This window comes from Aythya ferina, assembly GCF_964211825.1.
Source record: "Aythya ferina genome assembly, chromosome: Z".
Lineage (NCBI taxonomy): Eukaryota > Metazoa > Chordata > Aves > Anseriformes > Anatidae > Aythya > Aythya ferina.
The window spans coordinates 74762800-74786083 of record NC_140299.1 but is presented as its reverse complement, the minus strand read 5'-3'; the positions used below and the strand labels follow the sequence as shown (position 1 = coordinate 74786083).

General features: G+C 40.3%; 1 protein-coding gene across 8 annotated transcripts in view; it reads left to right on the top strand.

Annotated features, from left to right (window-relative positions):
• Positions 1-23284, top strand: part of PALM2AKAP2 (PALM2 and AKAP2 fusion) — a 262326-nt gene that overhangs the window by 135450 nt on the left and 103592 nt on the right. For all 8 annotated transcript variants that reach the window (XM_084504519.1, XM_084504525.1, XM_084504523.1 and 5 more), the window contains one exon: positions 19337-19419. In XM_084504519.1, coding sequence (XP_084360645.1) covers positions 19337-19419 — 83 coding nt within the window. The remainder of the gene's footprint in view (positions 1-19336; positions 19420-23284) is intronic.

Sequence of the window (23284 nt, the reverse complement as noted above, 5' to 3'; positions counted from 1 at the left end):
TGCAGATCTGTGATACTCTGAGTCTCCCTTTCTGTGTCATTTAAAAGACTACAGACATGATTATTAAACAGCGCTGAATGCAATAAATAAATGACAATCAGACAGACAAAGAAGCTGCTGAAACCTCACACACTTTATATTCTTCACTTACTTTATATGTCAGGATTTAGAATTTGTAGAGCTGGAAATGCTGTGATTACAGATTTATCTCTGCAATGTGCCAAACAGTCACCAAATGTAAACAAACCTACCATGGAGGCTGTAGCCTGCCTGTTTCTATGTCCTTTACTCATTACAGCTCCTACAAGGGAAACATCCATGCTGAAAGCCAGAGACGGTGTTCAGAGTATTTTGTATCTGCAGTGGAAAGAAGAAATAAAAGACTAAAAACCCTTTTCTTTCATCCAGCATCTGGACAAGTCCACCTATACTCCATAGGTCAAAAAGGATCAAGTCCAGCCTGATGCAAAAAGACAGATTTCACAGTTTAAGAGGTGCAAATAGTGAAGGCAGGGCCACTCAGCCCCTTCCTTACAAACTAGTCCACATGTCCTTTCAGGACCAAGGCCACCAAGCCCTGACCCAGCCCAGGGAACTCACTTCGCCTGAGCGGGAACTCAGTCATGGCAGAGATTGCCACAAAGTGCTAGAAATAAAGAGCAGTACCAAAACTAGTTTGAAAGATCCCCTCTAATGCAATATCTGTTTTAAGGCTGGTTTCCTGGGTGCTGGGGAGATTTCAGGCTGTACATAACCAGTGCAGGGAGGAGAGCACAGACTGTGATCTGCATACCAAAGAAAGCACTCCCAGCTTACTCTGGGAAGTTCATTATGTGCCATTGGCAGCATCTAAGGTGTGATTGCCTTGTCTCATAAAAGGAAGAGAACTGGCACACAAGCAAGGTCTTCCGTTCAGGAAGGCCCCTGATCTGGGCAGAACTTCAGTTATCAGATCTGTTTACAGCACTGAGGTCTAGTTTTTGAATACCCAGGAAGGACATTTGCCATAAGAGAAGAGAGCCAGACATATGCTTAAATTCAGTAGTATGAATAGTCACATGTACTTCACTGGATCTGCCCATATCATCCCATTTCATTGAACATCCTTCACAAAGCCCTAGATGGAAACAGCAGAAGAGTTTCACAGATGAGCCATCCTCTAAAGCAAATTCCTTTTTGGAGATGAGTATTGGGCAGTGAGTGAAATATTGTGAAACGTTAAGTGCCTCAGAGAAGCTGACGTAGCTTTACTTACAGGTCTTATTTTTTATTTTCCTTTTCATATAAGAGCTTCTTTTCCAAAAGTTCTGTTTTGCAGAGTTACCTTTCTTAGCCCTTCCCCACATGGCTTGGAAGACAACCATGCATTGTCCCTATGGAGCATGGGCAGCCAAAATAATATTGGACAGGGAAGGAGGCAAAAAATTATGACTGTGTGCTCTTTCATCTGGAGAAGCCTGAGAATATTGGCAGCATTGGAGCAAGGCAAATAGTTCTGATTCACTGGTGAAAATAAACAATCAAAAAAACAAAGCAGGGAATTCTTCCATGCTTAACCCAAACTGAAACTTTCTATGAAAATTTCTGAGTTGGTTAGTTGTTCAAAATCAAAGCCATTACTTTTGTGTCTGTGCCTGTGTGTGTGTCTGTGTGCGTGTGTGTTTTCAAATTCAGAAGTTTCAATCAAAACTGTTGTGTTGGAGGCACTTCAAAACAAACAAACAAACAAACAACAACAACAAAAAAAAAACCATTTCATTTCTAATACTTTATGAATGTTTTGACATTATCTGAATATTCCCTCCAACTTTTTTTCATCACAAATTGTTAGTGGATTTCAACCCAAATTCATTCTCTCAGAGTTTTTGTTTGTTTCTTTGTATGTTTGTTTGTTTTTTTGAACAAGAGTTTGCTGTTTGGATTCAAGGGGAAAATTCATTTGGCTCTAGCCAGCACAGCACTCCTCACTGAGGGCTGGAAGGCTGACACTACAATTTCAAGTCAACTGTGTGTGATAGAGAAGAGCTGGCCTTGGGCAACAGCTGCATGTTGTCAGTGCTGCTCCTTCCTCTGCTCAGCATGTCCAGCTCTCTGACTTCCCCCGAAAAAACCTAGTCAATACTGAAGTCTATAGGAAAAATGTCATCCAGACAACAAGGTCGGAACCCAAAACAAACCTTCCCTATCTCACTTCCTCTGTATAAAGTAAGGTAAATTTGAGTCAAGAGGCTGGAGGCAACATAGAGGCAAGAAAATAAGATGTTTGTGCTCGGGGAAAAAATGCCTTGCAAGCTGCCCTGGCCCTCCAGAGAGCGCTCAAAGGTGACAAGCAATCAGAGGAATACTTTCTACAGAGAAAGACATGGCCTTAAAGACAGAAGCTTTTCAAATTTGGACACTACTTAGAGACACTGCTTCCCTCTTTAGACACGTCACCTGAGTTATTTCCCTCAATTTATCTGTCTTTCTTGTTTTTTAGTTGGAGACACTGTGCATCTTATGATAGCAGTGTGAGCACTAGTTTGTGTTATAATGGCTGTCTCCAGTAAAGCAGTTCTAGTGGCTTCTGCCTGTTCTGGTATGGGTAATTAACACTGAATACAACAGAGTTAAAGAGACAGAGTTGCTAAGACAGAGACAGAGCCCTTAAGGAGAAATTCTCTGTTACAATAAAATCTATGTGCTTTTGCGAAGAGCAAGCCAACCTTCTCTGCCCACATAAATGCACGTGTCTGTGTGAGTCTTAACACCACTGCAAGATAATTCAAGACTCATGTGCTGATTTGTCATATAATGAGGATAGGTTAGAAAACTAGACCTGGAACAAGCAGGGCACAAAATTCTTTCTATGTGTATACCAAGTGTGTCAGTACTCCCCAAAACAGGTTGTAAATTGGGTGATTTTTCTGTAACTCAACACACTTACATTCCTATTCTGGCTCTGGCAATGGAGGTAGTAAAGACAGACGTGTGCCTAATCACACAAGGCATGACCGACGTTCCCAGCTCCACCGAGCTGAAGACAAGTCAGGCAAGGAGAAGCTGGACCTACAGGTGGAAAGGAGTCCTGTGAGGGAAGGAAAGAGGGGCACTTCAGTCGTAACTGTAGATTTTCTCCTCTCTGCGGGAGACAAAGATTCAACAGGGTGTTTATCTTGTTGATTTATTTGAGAAACATGAGAATGGATGATTGGCATTAACTGCTGAGGTCGTTTGCTTGCACAGCTGGCAGCATTGCTTAGCAGCTTGGTTTAGGTGTGTCCACAGCAGCAAGGAGCACAATAAATTACAGGTGGACAAAAAGCCAACTTTTTGCAGCACTGATGCTGAATATGGGGTCAGGACTGCCAAGCATCCCTCAGGGAAGTCTCATCCCATTTACAAAACAGGGCAAATCAGGGTTTTCCTTTTTGGAAAGTGGCCAATACATCATCTAGTCTGCAATAAGCAAAAAATAAGCAGGAAATCAGTAGACAAAAGTAAACCTGGGAAACATTCTACAAAGCTTGTTTTTCTTTTGTTTTTCTTTTTTTTTTCCTTTTTTTTTTTTTTTTTTACAGCCTGTAACAAGATTTTCCTAGGTTGGAACTATCACAGCCCAAACACAGATGTGCTGTCTCTGTAATTCAGAGTAAAGAGGCACATAGACCACAAAGATCAGGAACCAAGCCAAACCCAGACTTCAGTGTTAGGCAAGACATGGATTTTGGACAATGGTGACAGACACTATATGATTTAGAACTGAACCTGCACCCAGGCTTCCCTAGGAAATGGGTGAGCCAGTACCTGTGATTTGGTGTGGACTCATCCAAATTGTTGATCAGGTCCACATCATACCTGCTATTAACCAGATGTGTAGACAAACAAGGAGCATCTCTATATCATTAACTTCAAACAGAGAATACCCCAAGCTGATCTACACAAGTCCATAGACCTAAAGACAAAAAGTCAGCTTCAGCCAGAATAAAAACGACGGCATTCAGGTCTCCAGATGTGAAACTTCCTTACCATTTTCTGTCTGGGTTTAAAACTAATCATTGTTGGGGCAAGATCAGCCCAAGACCTTGTCAGTTTTGTCTTGCAGGCTTCAATCAAAAACTACATTAGCTTTATGCTGGAATCAGCACTGGGCAGAAACATTATAGTCACAAAGAGTAATTCTTACTTGTGCACATGTGTGTCCACATTTGTGTGTTTCCATGTGTGTGTAGACAATCCCCCTTTCCTGACACAACAAATGCAGACTTGAGTTTACAGAAAAATATTTGTGTTTAATACTCAACAGTCACTCCTTCTGTCAATATTTATCTTTGGGTTTTTCAGATCTACCTAATCTGAAGGTCCCTGAGAAAATAACTCTTTTTTTGTTTTCAGTACATCACAGGTATCCTAGAAGGTGGCAAGAACAGATCAACCGTGGAAAAGATATGATAACACATATCAAAATGCTGGCCTCAGACCCAGTATCTGATAAAATCTGGTAAAGGTTCAGCTGTGCAGTACTACCCTCTCTGGAAGCAGCAGTTGGAGTTCTGTCTCCACTGCAGTCAATGGGAGTCTTGTTACTGGTTTCTTGGGACCAGGATATAAAATAAATCTGTGTGTGCAAATCTTTGCAGGCCTGGATGCTAAAAAAATTACAAGCTAAGGAGCTGCCTACATGGAATGATGTACTACACTACATAAACCATAAATTTAAATCAGTATACTAGTAATAAAAAATACCTGCTTTCCATGGAGAAAAGTTAATTTTTAATGTCTATTCTGCTGTCATGAAGTTCTGAATATGTTGTAAAGTTTCCAGACTTAGAAAAAACAAAACAAAAACAAAAACAAAAACAAAACAAAACAAAACAAAACAAAACAAAACAAAAAAACTCCTAATTCTATACATACAGATAGTGTAGTACATTTCTTTCTCCTAGTAAAGAGATCTGAGACCTCAGCCTGGCAATCAAATCTTTATTAAAATAATAACAATAATAATAATAACAACAACAACTTCCAGCATAGCCATAAGGGATAATCTAATGAAGATATGTGGAAAATTTTCCTTGGTGTTTGTTTACTTCCTATATCTCTGCCTACACAGACTTTTGCCAATTTTGTCAGTTGCTTTTTGTGCAATTTGTTGACCCACCTTCAAGGTTTTGCAGTTACATCCGTGTGTGCCCAGAAGCATGATCAAAATTGCTGAAGATTTTGAACATGCAAATTGTCTAAAGAAACATTAAGGTGACATTTGGATTAGTTATTACTAGGAACATTGCGTGGCTTAATATAAGTTCCTCTTCATTTAGTGTTCCTCTTTCATTTTTATTAGAATCAAATTGTCATTTGTACAGTACATGAATTATTTTATCAATGACACCTTGTGCTGCAAGATATATAGAGTTTCAGTTATACGTGACTGGCAGCTAGCAAAATGGATGGGGAATGAGGGGCTAATGTATTAGGTGTAGTAGTGTTGCTGGAATAAGTGATTCAAGAGAAGGAGGAGGTTACAGGGTAAATAAGGACATCAGAACTGTTCCCAGAAATTGATTAATCAAAAACTACCAGGATCATGAAGATGACCACATTTGGAATAATGTGTGGTTTCAGGAGACTGTTTTTGGTTTTGGGCAAAATAGTGAAGCCAGTATGTTTACACATACAAGCTTCGACTGAGCAACTGATGTACTGTAAAGCTAGACTCAAGAATCATTACTATGTCAATGACAACTTAATACAGTGAAAGCCCAAGTGCCAGCATCTCACATTAGAGCATCTGTGCCTGTGCAACAGACTTGATGAGTTATTTTGCTAAATTACCAACCAATCTAGGCATTTGTGTAATAATCCTCATTAATTCCAGGCAATAAGTGAACTGAATGGAATTGGTCTTCAATATCTGAAGTATGAAAGACACTTTTCTAAAATATGAAAGACAAAGGTGTATGTTATATCTTAATATTTAGTGTGTATTTTAAGACAAGGCAAAGTTAGTATTTAAGTGTATATTGCTTCTCATCATAGGAGTTACTGCCTTATAAGAGTTCTGCAGAATAGGCGTGCAGACTGTGCAGTTATACCACATGAAAGCCATCCATGTGATGTAGCCTTTTTAAGCTCCTGTACCCAGTGCATGAGTATAGCATGGCTAATAATGTTTTCACCCAGCCCCAAATGTTGCTGTATCTTAGCACTTCATGGACATTCATGCAATGAAATGTCACAGCATCCTGTTACGGCAGGGAAGTACCCTATTTACTACTACATGTAAAATGAGGAACTGAGGTGGAAGGAAACAAAGTGGCTGCCTGCAGTGTCAGAGCCCAACCAATTCCTCAGAAACATTTTCCAAGGCTGATATGTCTCTTCACTGTTCCCCAAACGTTCCCAAGCAGGGAGCTCTGCTCCTCAGATACAGGGAGCTCCAGTAAAACCCTCCTGCTCCCAAGGTGGGGACAACTACTGTCCCAAAACCTTTTGCATGTACAAGGACTTCCCCTCTGTCTGGCAATGGTCCAGCAACCAACTCCGGGGTCTGGAAAGCATCTGTTGCCCCATCAGTCTGCATCACTGCCATTGGGAGCTGCAGTGTATGCAGCCCAGTTCTTGTTTTATAGCTTGGGCTGTGTTGAGCAGTTTGCTCACTCAGAGCCAAAGAAAGATTATCTGCTACTGCTTTATGGCTGTCTTTGTGCTAGTGCATTGATATGGGATAGAAGAGAAATGCTGCGGTATTGCACAGCAGAAGCGTGACTGCATTAGAGAGACGTCTTCTCTGCTTCCTTGTACAAGCAGTACTCTGACTTCATGCTTTTGTGGAGGGCAGAAAAGCACAAGAACAAAAATGTTGTTTTCCTTTGTTGCTTCTTTTTTTTTTTTCTTTTCCTTTTCTATTTTCTGCAATATTCTGGTAACTTGTTCTCAACTTATACGGTTTTCCAGAGAAGATTACCCAAGTCACTGATTCTAGCAAGAGCACACTGACAGAGGCTGGCAGGGCAATCAATATGTCTTAATCCACAGTAGCCAGAGATGTCATTACACAGCTGCCAATACAAAGCAATATCCTATTTTATCAGGATATGGCCTACTTTTTCATTTTATAGACACAATAAAATAACAAATTACAAGTCAGGAACCATTTGGAAAACACTGTTCCACTAAAAATGAAAGAAAAGAGCCCCTAAGTGAAGATGAAGGGGGAAGGTTTGGTACATCTTTAGTCTCCCCACACTGTTTCACAGCTTCCCCATAGCTGAAGTCATCAAGAGGGAAGGGAAACACAGAAATAAGGAAATGCTAGCCTGCTGTGCGCCCTCCCCAAATGTTTATTTAGAGGGTGAATATGCTTCCCATTATAATTCTAAGCAGAGCTGAGCACCCAACAGCAATTCTCATAGAAATCCAAAAAACAGAACTAAGCTCAGAATCAGGGAAGAGGAATTCATAGTCCTATTCCACTTGAGTTGCACCGAACAAGCCTCTGCTTGTGTTTCCATCTGTTTATTTCCATTGTGTACATAAAACGCCTTAGGCCAGGCACTGTCTCTCAATGGTATTTGCATTGTGCTTGGTGCATGAAATATCTCTGCTCATAAAGCCTATTAGTTTTAAAGTGTAGGCTTTGGGGTAGCACTGAAAAATGCATATCACCATCACTGTTTTCCAAACTTTTTTTTTTTCTGTCTGAATTCAACTATTCACCTCTTTCTGCTAAATATAGGGAAGTAAATTGAGTGCTGATACAAAGATGTGAACATCTCATTGACTTCAATGGCCATTCAGCTTAGCGATATCAGAGCTGTATTAGGCCTTGGGTCCCAAACTGTCTTGTCTGCTTTTGCCATCTGTCTTTCTTTGCTAACCTAATTCCTTATTAAATAGGGCATCTGCAGTGAACGTGAGCCTATTCTGCTGATCCTTTCTCAGCAACAAACATTGCTAGAGGCTAAAATTCCTGAAAGTTATGACTACTTTGACTGCCTATGCTTTTGGATGCCAAGTGATCTTCTTTTAAGGTGGCCTGAAATTCAAATTGTGAAAGTTTGATATTCCAGAGCATTCAACCCCTTTGCAACTATATCTTGGATATTCAGATCTGTTACTAAGCTGCTTAGGAAATCATGACTTGCAGCAGCACAAAATCTATTGTCTGGCCTCCTTAGAGGTCCCTGAACTGGTACTGCTAACCACGGCAGCTCAGGTCTCCGGATGTTAGCTGAGGATGGTGTTATACAGCAGAATAAATAAATAAATAAATCAGTTAAAGTAAATCTCTCTAAGTTAGATAAGGCAGGAAACAACAGATCCAGAAAATGTATTAAAAGGACAAGGCAGAGATACACTGTAGGTCAGGCTTAGGTATTCCAGCTTTTTTACTGTCAGTCTGGTCCAGCAGGGCATTCATTGTGTTCTTAGGTAGAGTCTTTAACTGAGCTGGTAGATCACTCACTGTTCTTAGAAAGAGAATATGGAAAATCCATAAAACATACCTGAGTAGTTCAATAAAGAAAAGCATGACAGTTATTTTTATCTGTTACATGGTGCAGTTTGTGAAGAGAATTGCACAGCCTGAATAAGGGAAGAAGCAATCATTAACTTAATTTAAACTCAGACTGAAATCACAAATTGAGAGCTGCTGAGGATCAGGTCATTTGGTTGTCATGTAAGAAAAAAAAATGGAAAGAGAGGAAAAAAGAGAGGAAGAAAGAGAGGAAGAGAGGAAGAAAGAGAGGAAGAGAGGAAGAAAGAGAGGACGAAAGAGAGGACGAAAGAGAGGAAGAGAGGAAGAGAGGAAGGAAGAGAGGAAGAAAGAGAGGAAGAGAGGAAAGAAGGAAGGAAGGAAGGAAGGAAGGAAGGAAGGAAGGAAGGAAGGAAGGAAGGAAGGAAGGAAGGAAGGAAGGAAGGAAGGAAGGAAGGAAGGAAGGAAAGAAAGAAAGAAAGAAAGAAAGAAAGAAAGAAAGAAAGAAAGAAAGAAAGAAAGAAAGAAAGAAAGAAAGAAAGAAAGAAAGAAAGAAAGAAAGAAAGAGAAGGAAAGGAAAGAAAGAAAAGGAAAGAAAGAAAGAAAGAAAAGGAAAGAAAGAAAGAGAGAAAGAAAACTCTCATCTTTTCATTATGTCTCTACAATTTCACATTCCAGGCAGGACTTGACATAAAAGCACAGTGATTCTTTCAACCAGAGGCTGCCTAATACTTGCTGAATTTGGAAATATAAGAAATTCACAAAAAATTCAGCTTGCTACATTCCAACCTTAGTTTTGCAAACAGGAAAGGATTGAATGTGCAGCCTGACATTTGGGGGCTTAGTCTTAAACCTTTTGAAATTTCGTGGTCTTCGGTTGATTTCAGAGCTGGAATCTCTCTACAGAACAAGCTGCCTCTTTAAAATGTTACAGTTTAAAATGTTATAAAAGTAATAACTCTGGCACAGAAGCAATCAGTATTCAAGTTACAGGTAATATGAAAGTTAATTCAAGCCGTGATGTAATTTTATGCTCTTTTCATGCTCTATTCCACTGGCATTATGGGCTTATTGTCAAGATGAAAGCTGTGAAAAATGTTTATCGATAGTCTGGTACAGGCTCTGCATTGCTTTTTCTCAACAGGATAGCTAATTCTCCTGGGAAGACATTTAACTCTATCAAAACTCCTCATTTCTTGTGCTTCTTTCTCAAAGGGGGGAATGGAGAGATCGAAGGAAATAAATCAGGTGGAGCAAGATGGACATACAGTGCAAGAGCTACATTTTTAAGGGAGGTTAGCTAAGTTTTCCTGAGCCTCAGCACTCCTCCAGCTGGGCCCAGGGCTCAGGCTCTGAACTGGGAATGAGAGATCCTTGGCCTGTGTCTGTTTCGGAAGTACAGAGTGAAAACACAATTATTTTTTTTCTCCAGTCATGTTTATTGCTACTGAAGTTTGGTGGGGCTGCTAGACAGAATCCAGGTTTCAGGATGCTTTCCTTACATGAAATCCTAAAGTGTGGGACAATTACAGGAAAAAAAAAAAAAAAAAAAAAAAAAAAAAAAAAAAAAAGACAGAAAATTACATCCAGTTAGACCATCCCTGTGAGAGCAGGACTCAAAAAGTACTCATGAAACACAGCTTGTCTCATAAAGCTCTAAGTATTGGTTGGAAGGTGATTGATGTGGCATCACCCAGCATTGCACACTAACTGTGATCCTTCCTTAAATATTAAGCATTTAAATGTAAAATATAACCCAATGTCATGATACCAGTGTCATATTTTATTTTATTTTATTTTGCTTTCAAAGCACTTTCTTTTCCTGTATTAGAGAGTCAAGCAATTCCTTATTGAACTTTTTCAAGCATATGGCTTTGATAAGAAACATCTCAGGAGTTTTGACCAGAAAATTATGCCTCTTTTGAATTTTGTGGCTGGAAAATGAAATATTTCACTGCCTATTTTAATTCTGGGGAGGTGATATTTGAGTAACTGAGGAGGATATACCATATCTGGATCTTATGTTTGGTTGGTGATTTGCTTTTTTTGGGAAAACAAATAGTACTTTGAAAGAAAACACTATAATTTTTCCTAATTATATGTCATTTTCTAAAATTTCCAAACATCCACAGTGACCAGAGCCTGATGCATCTTCTCTAATTGAGCCATAACTTACTCTGTAAGTACTCCCTCTGAAATGACTGAAACTGATTACCATGCAGCACAACTAAGTTTAGGTGAAGACAGGTGTCTTTGTCCTTAAGCATCTGGATGTTATTTCTGATCTCATTTTGTTAAAAATCAGATTATTTTAGCCTTGCATAAAGCAGCGATTTTAACTTGACTATAAAGGTACAAACCCTGTTCAGCGCTCAGGATCTCTGCTCACAGACAATAGATCTATATATCAAAATATCTGGCTTGGAAGGATCCACTCTGCTTCCACTGTGATAAGATTACATGGCTTTCCAGCACTGACATGGCTCCTGCCATGATAACAGCAGTCCACCTGCACCTCTTATCTCCCATGCATGTGTCTATGGAAGAGCAAGATATGAATCCGCTGTTGCAGAATTTGCATGATTCTCACTAGCATATATATAGCATAAATACAGGGTTGAGAAGTGTTCCTTCATACTTTACACATCACTCTTTACCAAAACAGAAGAAGACAATAACAAGGCATTAAGTAATCTATCTGCTGTCAAGTAAAACTGGCAGTTTTAACTTTGCAATGAAGGGTTCATACAAAGTTGTCTGATAGAAAAGTTGCACATTACTTCAAAGCAACCGACAGTAGAATCTTAACTCAAAAGAAGAATCTGAACTCACAAAGAAAAACTAGCGATCAAACATTAGGACAATCCAGACAGTCTGGGCTAGGTCTACCTCACTGCAGTTTGACCCTTAACTACTATCTAGTCAGGCAGATGAGCCCACCCTTGTTCTGCTCGGGGATCTTGCTATTGCCTTGTGAAAGTCTGAAGTAGTCCTTCAAGGGCTTTTGCTGCAAAACCACCTTGTTTTATTTGTTTAACTTCCATGTCATCTGCAAAAATCTTGCACCATGGCTTTTTTAGCAGAGTGGAAGGGAGCTTTTCAGAACAAGTTATATCTGATTATTTCTAAATCCACCAGGGTGTATGTCAGAATTGTGTTCAGTCAGAGTGTGTGTAGTCCAACCACTTCTAATACGCCTTCAGTGAACCTGCCACTTTTGCCACACCTTCAGTTGCAAAGCAGATCCAAAATGTCACACAGAAGGAGATCATGAGTTGTGAGAGGAATATTGACAGTGATAAGTTCTCTTACATGCACTCTATTACCTGCAGCCAAATGTCAGCAGAGTATGACTGTCCCTCCTCCAAAGTAATGCAATCTGACACATGTAAGGATTTACCCTGTTGAGTTACACAGGTTGCTTTGCAAGAGGAAGACCGGACAATCATAATTGGAAGAGTCATCTAAAGATACAGTTTATATAAAAAGGGGGATCACTTTCCTCCCATCCCCACCACCTGCACTACAAATGCTTTGCCACTTTTTCTAGGGGTATTTTCTATTGCAGGGAAATGTTTCATCTGCTCCTAGACGTCATTAGAGAGGGAGATATGTTTGACTGGATAGAATCCCCTTTTGACAGTAGTGGAAGCATCCACGGCATCTTCTGGACATGCATGTAGCACTCCTGATTGTTGGTGCATGTGGCTCCAGGTATCAAAGGTGCTGTGAAGATATGCGTCATCACTTCAGCATGGGAAGCCAGATTAGAGTAACAGAGACAGTTGATAAATTTGCAGCTAAATGCATTGAATGCAGATCTTGCATTTCTCTCTGTTGGCTCTGTTGAGAGGGTAAGAAGCTCTTCTTTGTGATATTTACACATGTGCATTTCTCAGAGTCAGGAAAACCTTTAGGCAGATGCAGTGAAATGAGCACTACGAGCAATTTGTCTCCCTCACTGCAATACAGACGTGCACTTCCAGCACTGTTTGTGTAACTGATGGCTTTTCTTTCTCCCAGTAGCTTAGCATGTTTATCAGTAGCAGATTATCTTTCCAATTCATTTGCTCTTGCTGCCTGCATTGCATCAATAGTGCTAGAAGTTCTCTTGGATCCAGTTTCTCTCTGCAATTGAGCTTAAGATGTCATGATTAAAAAGAATTTGCATGAGTCACTTGTGCTTCCCTTTATAGCATTCAGGGAGCTCCCTGCTATTTCTGAACCCTTGTGCAAGGCAATGAACTCGTTGTTTTGCTGAACAGCCTCCACATGCAAGAACTAACACCAGACAAAGCTAGGAGGATATCTGCTCTCTTAATCATAGGACATCACCCTTTTTACCAAGCATTTCCAAATAAGAGAATGTACTCCAAGACAAATTATTATGAGTAGGAGAAACCAAATTACCAGTTTTTGCCTTCTTTCTGCCTCCCAATTCATGTCAGAGTTCTAGCTTATTTCCTGCAGACATTTTTTTCTTCTAAAAGCTTCAGTGTTTCTCTCTCAATTTCATCATAAGCTGTTCACTGTGAACAAGAACGCTGAGATTGGGAGCAATTTTCTAAACAACACTGCAATCTTATTCTCCTAGAATAGCTTTAACCCTAGGTCTGGTCTATACTTAAGGTTTCATTGCAAAAAAAAAATATATATATATATGTAGATTATGGCTGTGAGTGATTTATGCTTACTTTGTAGAAGAAATGGTGAAGTCTCTAGTACACTGGCAGCTCTTTTATGTGACTACTTCCAACTGTTGGAAGAGTTTTGCCCACTGTAAAGAAAACTGAAATAAATACATGCACAATACAAACACATATTAGTTTAGTCAGTTCATGTTAGCAATGGGTTTGTTACTGTTGATCACCAGAAATTATGTTGGTACACAGAAATTCCTGGTTAAAACAAATAAGGAACAAAGTTTGTGTAAAGTGTTGCATGATTTCATAACAAATGGCTTAGACTATAGCTGTCATGACTTCCCATACAACTGAAGTATGCTTAGCCACTCTGGAATATTGCTAGCCTGGGCTAGTTCAAACCACTCCTGACAGCCTGGAAGGGATCTGATACATCCTACTGGTGAAGATCTGTGGTGGCTTTGACTACTCCACCTGTAACTACAAATGGAAACGTTTTGGGGATTCCCAAAATGGCACCATAACACCTGCAACTAAAGTGTGCATATAAGATTTCTACTGAGTCTCTGATATCCATTCTTTGTAAAGATGCAGCACAGTGCTCCTGGTGTGGTCATGACCCAGCCAGCACCCTCTGAGGAGTGATACCAGGCAAGACTACTTTCTAATGGTACACAAAGAGGTGTGATTTCCCTCACATTAACCTTACAAGAGAGGTTTCTGCCATATTTGTTTATTTGTATATAAGTCCAAAATACATCAGACAATAAAAGCTGGGGTTGAGGGGAGAGAAAAAGAAAAGAAGGAAAAAAAAAAAAAAAAAAAAAAAAAGCATAAAAGCATCCTCTGGAAGAAAAATAAGCAAATCAGCAAAAGAAATTATGCCATTAGCTCTACAATCTGTTCATCCATCTCAGTGAATAATGCCACTATCAGATGCAGAAAAATAGATTAAATCTTGAGACAATTGCTACCAGAGAGAGACAGCCACATCACAAGGGAAATGGCATCAACAGCAGTCTCTATAATAGTTTGGCTCAGAGTGAAGATTCTATGTAAACTGAGACTAAAATATTTTCTTAACACTTAGAGATGAACCTTCAAGGGCATATTTTCTTTACTATGTTTCCTTTCCCTAAAGGGTAAGAAAGCTTACTTACTACTGTTTCAAAATATAGCAAGGACGAGATTCCTAAACACAGCATATGTTAAAGAAAACTAACTGCAAAAGACAGATAAATGAGCAGTTTTCTTTTCCACTTGAATTATATCTTAGCCTTCATGTTCATGAGAGACCTCTCCCATTCTGGAACTCTGTGAAGCCATCAAGCCATTTTGTGGTTCAATAAATAAATATCAGAACTCCTGCAGAAAGATCTTTTTCCCTAGATGGTCTCTGAGATTTTTTTCTCTCTCCATTTTTTTTTCTCAGTGACCTTTTGTTATTCACTACTATAACTGTAGTTTGTAGTTTAACATGGCATCTGTCTGCTGGCTTAGATGGACATTGCCAAGATAGCAACATGAGGACATAATTTAGTTTTAGTTTTTAATGACAAGTTGAATATAGCTGAAAGAAGGCAGACAGAGAAACAACAGGAATCCCTGTGGTTCAAGTAAAGTGAAAACAGTTGTTCTAATGAATCCCACCCCTCGCCTCTTCAAGACCAAACAGGCCAGTTTAGTGGTGATCTGGGATTTATGTGGTTGGAGCTGGCCTGCTTTCTTCCAGTCTGGCAAGGGCAGGGCACACTCTGGTGAGCAGCAGACTGTAGTAGAGCTGAGACGGCAGTACCCTTCAGGAGCTGAAGTCCAAACCAGGAGCAGTAAAAATTCTTTTGGTACATGTATGCAACTTTCCTTGGCACTGAAAGAGACTGAACGTGCTCCCACAAATAACCTGGCTCTGCTCCCACAAATAACCTGAAGAGGATAATACATGCTAGACAGCTACGGCTGTTTTGCAAGTGAACATTGACTAAGCGCTAACCTTTCATAGCAGGCATAAATGAATATAACATATGAAATGAAGGAGGCTTGATTTAGTATGATTCAGTCACTGCAGGTGTTTTCCTGGTGAATACTCATAAGTGCTTTATCTACTTTTTCCTTTGAGGAGACAAATCCTCTTCTTAAATAAGTTCCCTGATTAGCTGCTCTTACGCGGCAACCTATCTCTTCATAATCTGCACCAACTGCTGGTTGGTTTATTTTGCAAGAAGATGTAGGATGCCAGGCTGTAGATGGATACAGCCTGCCCCTGAGCTAGCAGTCTAATGGGACAGGGCTGGAGGTTGCCTCCTACCAGTTTAAAGACACAGCAGTGAAGTCTATGCCCTGAAAGCATAACACAGAGCATTCAGGTGCTAGAACAAACAGTAAAATTAAGACTTTCAATTTGTGGTTTCTGTTTTTGTTTTGGATTAGGAATTTTTATTTATTTGTTTATTTATTTACTTTTATGGACTCATAAATATTTTCTAAGTAGGTTGTGTACCCTTCTAGAAATGTCACATTTTGGTAGTTGAATTGCATTTTAAAGTTTCTTTTCTTTCTCCAGACTACTTCTGTAGGAGTAGAGCTGAAACCTAAAGATGTTGACAGACTGAGGCAGACTTAAGCAAGCCCCCTTGAGTTGAGTGTACTGCCCCAGGGCTCAGCTAACCAAGGGAGACTGCTTCCCCTATGGTCACAGGGCTGGCCATGAAGAACTGTAATTAAAAAAAAAAAAAAAAAAACCTGCTACATTCTCCATTTGCTTCTTAGGAGCATTGAGTACACAATAGTTTTCCAGATCTCTTAGAAATACTTCCTATTTTGTCTACATTCTTCACTCCCACTGCCAACCTCATCACCAGGAGATGGTGGAATCTTGAACTTGATCATCACCCTCCTGTCTTGACAACATTTGCTGCTTTCTCTCCTGGCTTATGCTGACAGTCCAGCCCACATTCTTTCTCAGTAGCTGTCCCTTGATTTCTCTCCCAAGTTTGCATGGGTTTGTCTCTTAAGGAAAAAGACTGTTAGCTCAGCTTCATTCCTGTCCTATTGTCCAGTCCTCTTCATTGTTAAATTCCTGTCATCCATCAAACCCTATTCACAGCTGAAATCAACAGCAAATAAAAGGAAACAAATAACTCAGCACAGTGTTACACAGAACTGGAGCTAGCATGCACAGAGATGGATGAAAAGCCATTGAGCCCCAAATAGTGCTGATGGAGCTGCCTTGCAGCTGTTCTGGTTGAGTTACTCCATCTTTGCTGTGCAGACGATGAGAGATGTAAAACTTTAGCTCTGCTAATGGCAGCATGAACAGGTACTCTGTGAAGTCATTACAACACGTCAAAGGATGCTTAGGATTTTTCTTTAATCCAGGGATGATTACCAAATTGCTCTGTTTTTCATGCAGACTGAGACACAGGTCTACACTATGGCCCATCACCAAATACAGAGTATAAATGTGAAGTCTACTGATGCTTACCGTATTTGGAAGTCTGTGAGATTTGTGGGAAATCTATCATTTTCTTATGTGTGTTAGTTTCTAGAACTTGGACTTTCATTACTTTTTTTTTCTTTTCCTGGTTAAGTACATGTATTACTGGTGTGATGCTCTCTTTTTAATCTTTCATGTGTTGCCATAACAATGGGTCATATCAGTGGACAATTAAGTCCATTCCAGCACCTACCAAGGGTTATGCAGAATGTTAGTCATGGCATAGGTGTGAAATTAGACAGTACACATACCCATTTAGCACACAGATCACCAGACGGTCCTTTATTTTGTGTGCATAGGCTGTGTCTACATTAGCATTTTAGCTGAGAACAGTGTCAAGCTTTTCAGTGAATTCTTCCCTTTTCCTCAAATATACTTATGACTGGTTCAAAAGGGAAGTGATTCACACAGTGTGATGATAGTGTTGAGTCACAGGAGAGAGTGCTTTTGGAGGAAATTGAATCAGAAAAGTCTTCTCCAGGGAGACATGAAATACTACTCTACAAACCCTAGTGGAAACACAAATATTCGAATCAAGCATTAGTCCTTCAGGAACTGTGGTAACATTCAGTCCAGGGAATCAGACTAAATCTAGTCTGACATCCAATCTTGGAAATATTTGCAGAATAGATCTAGAGACTGCAGCACACACTGGCCCCATGTTCTGATCCATACACCTACTGCACAATTAGTTGATAATGAAAAAATGGCAATAAGGACATTTAGGATATTTGCAATAATGCATTCATCTGTGTAAGGACAAAATGCTGAAGGTCCAGTATTTCCAAATATACTGCAGAAAAGGACTTACAGGGAACTGAACAGTAAGAGATTGTTTTGTGATGTGTTAAAAAAGGGCACACAACTCTGCTTTACATCTCCACTTGTATAGCAGGAGTATACAGCTATCAGCAGAGAATGAGTTCCACCATGTTAAAATGCTCTATGGACATATAAGAAGGAGGATCCTTTTGGCCTGAGATTAGCCCAGTCTGTACAGCATGAACAAGGCTATCAAAGTGAGCTGGAAATGAATAAATAAAGAGAAAAAAATAAAAAATAAAAAAGTGCAGTAGATACCTTTCCAGCAGCACCACTTCCAAAGCAGCAGTGCTCCAGGGGCATCACAGCAGAGATGAATGCTAAGGAGGGATGAAACCTGTGATAAAGTAGGTTGGACCACTGGCTTTGTGGAGTTCTCCAGAATGCTGAGATCACAACAAGAAAAAAATAATCTCCCTGTATCATTATTACACACTTGCACACATTTAAATTCAGTCTTTAAACCCAGCTAGAGGCCACCTGTTGGCTCGGTGAGCCATACAGACACCACAGCTCAGCATGTGGGAAGGGAAGGGCTCAGGTCCAAAGAACCTTTGCTGAAATAATTTAAAATCACCTACAGTATTTTAGCACATAAGTTGCACTGACATTTTTTATTATCTTCCCCCAGAGGAAAAGATGTCTCTTTGTGGCTGCCACAAACAGAGAAGCCCCCCAGCCAATATTGTTAGAAAGAAAGACCAGGCACGTGGTCACTGTGTACGTATAACCAAAGGTCATATAACAACTGTATCTCAGGCTATAGCATTGTCCGTGTGTGCTGCTGATTGCTGGACCAACAGAAAAGCAAAGGGCAACACTGATGCAAAGCTTATTTTGCATAAGTAATCACAATACAACTGAGGAGTGTATAAAACCACCAGTGGTTTTTAGAGAGACGCTGAAGATTACAGAGTGAAGAAACAGAGGAGGGCAGGAATATCTGTGTGTTAACCAATGACTGCAGAGGCATTTGAAGCTGTGTTATTGCTTGGGAAGTATTTCATATTTAGACAGTGCATACAGTGCTATGGTAGCACAAGGAGCATTGTTCACATATGTTCAGCATGAAGGTGTTCATTCAACAGTGATACTGGAGATGATGTATAAATCCTTATATATCCTTACTCTGTACAGAGGAGAATCTGTATCCCCTGTAATTTTATTTCATGATTTAGTGAGCATCAAGCTATTTAACCTGACTTTAGTCCACCATGACTTATTGTAGTTACTGACACTGTTGTGGAAAACCCAAAAGCTATTAAGCAGCAGTCTGTGGCTACCTTTGCTTAACCAAGCTTGTCTCTAAGGTGAAATCTGCAGATACATTCCTAACTTCCTCTTCAGGCCTTAAGCTTGATGTAGAAATAAAATTGCAAAGGTTCCTCTTCCAGATGAGACTCACAGGCTGCCCACCCCATGGCCTGCAAGCTGTGTCTGCAACCTCATCTGATTAGTGGTGGATACTTCCTGGGTGACAATCTAATGATGTTCACTAACACAATGATCTGTTAGGTTCCTAGACACTCTTAGTTGTTCCTTTCTTCAGGATACACAGAAAGGCTGGAAAATCCTCTGACTTCACCATGGGATGGGATGGGATGGGATGGGATGGGATGGGATGGGATGGGATGGGATGGGATGGGATGGGATGGGATGGGATGGGATGGGATGGGATGGATTGAGTACAGGCACACCTGGAGCATGGCTACACAGGTGAGTGCAGAACAACCAGTCACGTCTGTCAGGGCTCCCAGGGGGTGTGAGAGCAAGACCTGGCAGGCAGGGCTGTCCTACCACACCCTCAGGGAGCAGGGAGCAGGCTGGCAACAGAGCACTGCTGGTAGAAATGGTCACAAAGCAAAGCAAACTCTCAGATGTGCACATTGTTCTGTGGGAAATAAAATGTCTTTGGTTTCATAGGAGCAAGAGGAATGGACATGCCGCCGAGCAACCCGCAGGGACTGTGCTCCTGTGAAAGCCCTGAAGCTGAGGAGAGGGCAGGGGTAAGTTGCCTCACACTAAATCTCTTGGGGAAGCACAGGCATCCATGCTGTGCTCAGACAAAACATTTGTGACATCTGGCACTTGGTGGCATGGGCAACATCTTCCACTGAAGGGGATTGTCATGTTGGGAGCACTTCACAGAGCAGAGCCTGTCAGTGTAAACTGTATTCCCCTTGCTGCTGCTGGGTCGTTTCCATAGTATCTGAAAGTTTGGTGTCCTGGAAACCTGCATACAAGCAACTTGTCAGCACATGGAGGGCAAATGCCTGAAAAATGCACACAGAGAGAGGCTGTCCTTACCTAGAAGCCTACTGTGGTCTGGTGACACATGGAAACAAGTGGTTTTGGTGGGAAAGGTGTGATGAGGCTATTTCTTTTGCTTTGTTATTCTCAGCAAGATTGCATTCAGATCATGTATTTTTAAAGAAGCAGATGAATTTCTAAGGAAAATATTGGGAGTAGAAAGGGAGTGAATGAGCAATGTGCATTCTTACAGGGCCAAGACGTCCATCTTCAGGGCTGCTGGCAGAGCTGAGCATGAAGCACATGCAGCTAAAGACAAAAACAGCTAAAAACTGTTCATCAATTTGTTATCATAAACTGGATTTTTATGTTAGGAATCAAACTTGGATACACATGGTCCATATTAATTCCTACATTTACTTTCACCTTTTACATTTCTTTAAATTAGACTAGAGTAATAATCAGGAATTCCATATGCTATTAAACTGAATAAATGTTCTTAACAATTTAGAATAGACTATAGAGCACAATATTTGTTCTCTTTTGAGCACAATATTTGTCCCTATTTGTTCTCTTGGCTGTCAAACACAACTAGCAAATTTAAGTTTAGCTATATACAGAGTGGCAAACCAGTATGTCATGGCAGGTACCAGTCCGTGAGAATCCACCTTTCTTTAGGCAAATAACTTACCACACAAGCAATAAAAGTAAGGTTCAAACTGATAATTCAAAGCAGTCAAAATGAAACTTTCATGTTTTATTAAATCAGATATGTAAATCATTCCGACTGCGGTTGGAGCATGGGCTTGCATGGGTGTTCCCAGATATGTTGTACTAGTGACTGCCAGTGCTTTCCTCAGTGCAATATTGCTTCATGGCAGCTTGAGCATGGCAAGCAGAAGCTGTACAACGTGCTGGGAAATCTCTGAGCTAGGTTTGAGTCAGCCCCTAATGTTCTCTGGCTGAAGCTAAGGTCATATTTAAGTAAAAGGAGGAAAAAAGTTCAATGACTTTGGAATGCAATTTGTTTTAATAACATAGTGCTTCCAGTGCTGGGGAGTATATAACAACATCTGACTTTGCATTGATTTCTTCTTAGTTTTAGAAAAGAGGTCACAATTTTTAATAAAGGCCTCCCGCTGCAGGAGGAGGCTTAGTAGCGGAAGTTTGCAGGAGGGAGGCTGACTCAGTCGTACTGGTGGTGCAGAGTGAGCAGAATCTGCAAAATGCTAGCACAAGAAAGTCAATAAAGACCATGAGAGCATCCCCACCAGCATGGAAGAAAATGAATTTAGTCGTAGCAAAAGCTGAAGCACCAAAACTTTCATCAATGACTTGCTAACAATTTGTGGAAGGGATAAGCTTGATTTTTGAGGCAAAGACTATATAGAGCACGTGGATAGAAACTTATCTTCCAAGCCTGAAATTGCTGAGAGAGAAAACCCCCGGACAATTATCCTTCCTATTGTTAGTCAGTCAAACAGGCAGTGATATTTTCATGTAAGAAAAGTATCAATTTTAGGTTAACCCTGAAAAGAGTCTATGCAGTTCTAGTTGCAATATTTTTTTATGATACCAAGAGAAAATAGATTCTTGGTTAATAAAAAACAGCAAGCAGAAATCAGTACTTCTTTGTTACTTTCTAATATTTACTTACTCCACATGGAGACCCAGGCCACCACAAAGTTCACTTCAACAGACTACTAACAAGTAATGTAGGTCCTGACTGCACTCTTGACTGCATGGTTCAAGTCAATAGTAACAGCACAGGTTTCAATAAAGCATAGAAAACTCTTGTAGATACCTTGTAGATAATGACGTTCATCACAGGTGAGGGCATGATATGGGTCTCAAAAGAGGATAAACAATAAACAAATGTTACACTTGATGCTAGTCATGTTGCAAAGTAATACTCTTTATTACAAGGAAGGGAAAATATGTTCCTTCCAAAGAGGCACTGCTCATAGTGTGCTCAGACCCAGCCAAGATGGGCCTGCCATTGAACAATACAATGCTTATGAATGATCTTGGGGCTCCCAATGTTTCTAATGTTTCTTCCTTTTTTTTTTTTTTCTTTTAAATGGCAAAATTCTGCTTCTTTGTTGTTGTGCCTAAAACACATCCTTGTTATGCTTGCAGCTCTTTTGGAGTTGAGAATACCATGTACTGTATTACAGAGCCTTTCTTGTAGCTCTTATTCAAAAAACAATAATAATTAAAAAAAAATGTACATGTGTAGGAGTAGCATAAAATGCAGCTGTTTTTTCTTTATTTTTCCACCGTCATTACTGCAGAGTGGTAGGAAGGAAGATGAGACATGTATACACCATTTGACTTCTCTACAACATTGTCATACAGGAGTTTGGGAGGCTGTCTTTGTGAACACCTCCTAATTTCAACAAAACTTTTATGATTATTAGGCAGGGTTAGGTGTATGTTGAAAGAATTTGTCATGCAGTAAAATGGATTCTGCTATTTTGCTGGAGTGTTTTATCAGAGATAGAGAACCTCAAGTTGCTCTTTCATTAGTTTTATGAAAGATTTTATCACCAAAGAACCTAAGTGAGTCTAGAAAACTCTGGAAAGATTAATTAATTTTGCTGGGCAACAGCTTAAAAAAAAATCAAAACAAAAAAGTCCAAACTTATCAAGGGTACAACTCCTTCCCCTCAGCCTCCCTTTAATCCTCCTGCCATAGAAGTACCATGGCCTCAGATTTTGCAGATAACTGAAAATGGCAGAGGCTTTGATATTTTTGGCACTGGAGAGCAGTTTAACAGGAGCCTGTGAGGTGTTCTTTCTGCATGGTATATCTGTCTGAAGCTTGTGAGGCCAAAGAACAAAAACCCTTGGTCATCTTTGTAAACCTGTATGGTCCTATATCCCCCACCCCAAGCCCTCAGTTAAGGATGTATCTTGCTGCCATTCCAAGCACAGGGGTGTGCTGCTGAAATTCAGAGGTGCTCATGTCATAAAAATCAAGGGACAGGCCAGTTCGAAGGAATAAAATCATCTTCTTTCTGGGGATGAAGGTTTCCCCAGTTGGCTCCTGCCAACCCTGGTTGTCACAGGCCAGGTTCCTGCCTGGACTTCAGGCTGAGTAACGGAGAGGAGGATCCCTCTGAGTTACTGAGCTATGCATACAAGCACATGGCTAGGAGTTCACTTGCAGTTATTGTCTTTACTAATTGCTCTTGACTACATCTTCATATCATGACCAAAGCAGGCAGCACTGGTCAGGGAAGCCAAGGGACTGTCACTCATTCCAAGAGATCCCAGCCATTACGTTTGACCTCTGGCATTGTAATTTTATTCATGCAGCTCTGCCTGGAAGCTGTCAGAGACAGGTAACAACACCGTCACACTGTGGCAGCTGCATGAAACCTGCCCACTGAGCTTCATTCCCAGCGACAAATAAGATTGCCTTCTCAAGCAGTATTTGAGTCAGACAACAAAATGCATAGCACTTTCATAGTGCAGAGCAAGACTTCCACACAGAACATCATGTATTTTTAGTTAACAGGCCCATAATCAGCTCATCTTATACATCTCATTACAGTTTCATTTTGCGTGATTTCACTTCAGATGACTGCAAAATGACACAAAGTTATGACCCCAGCT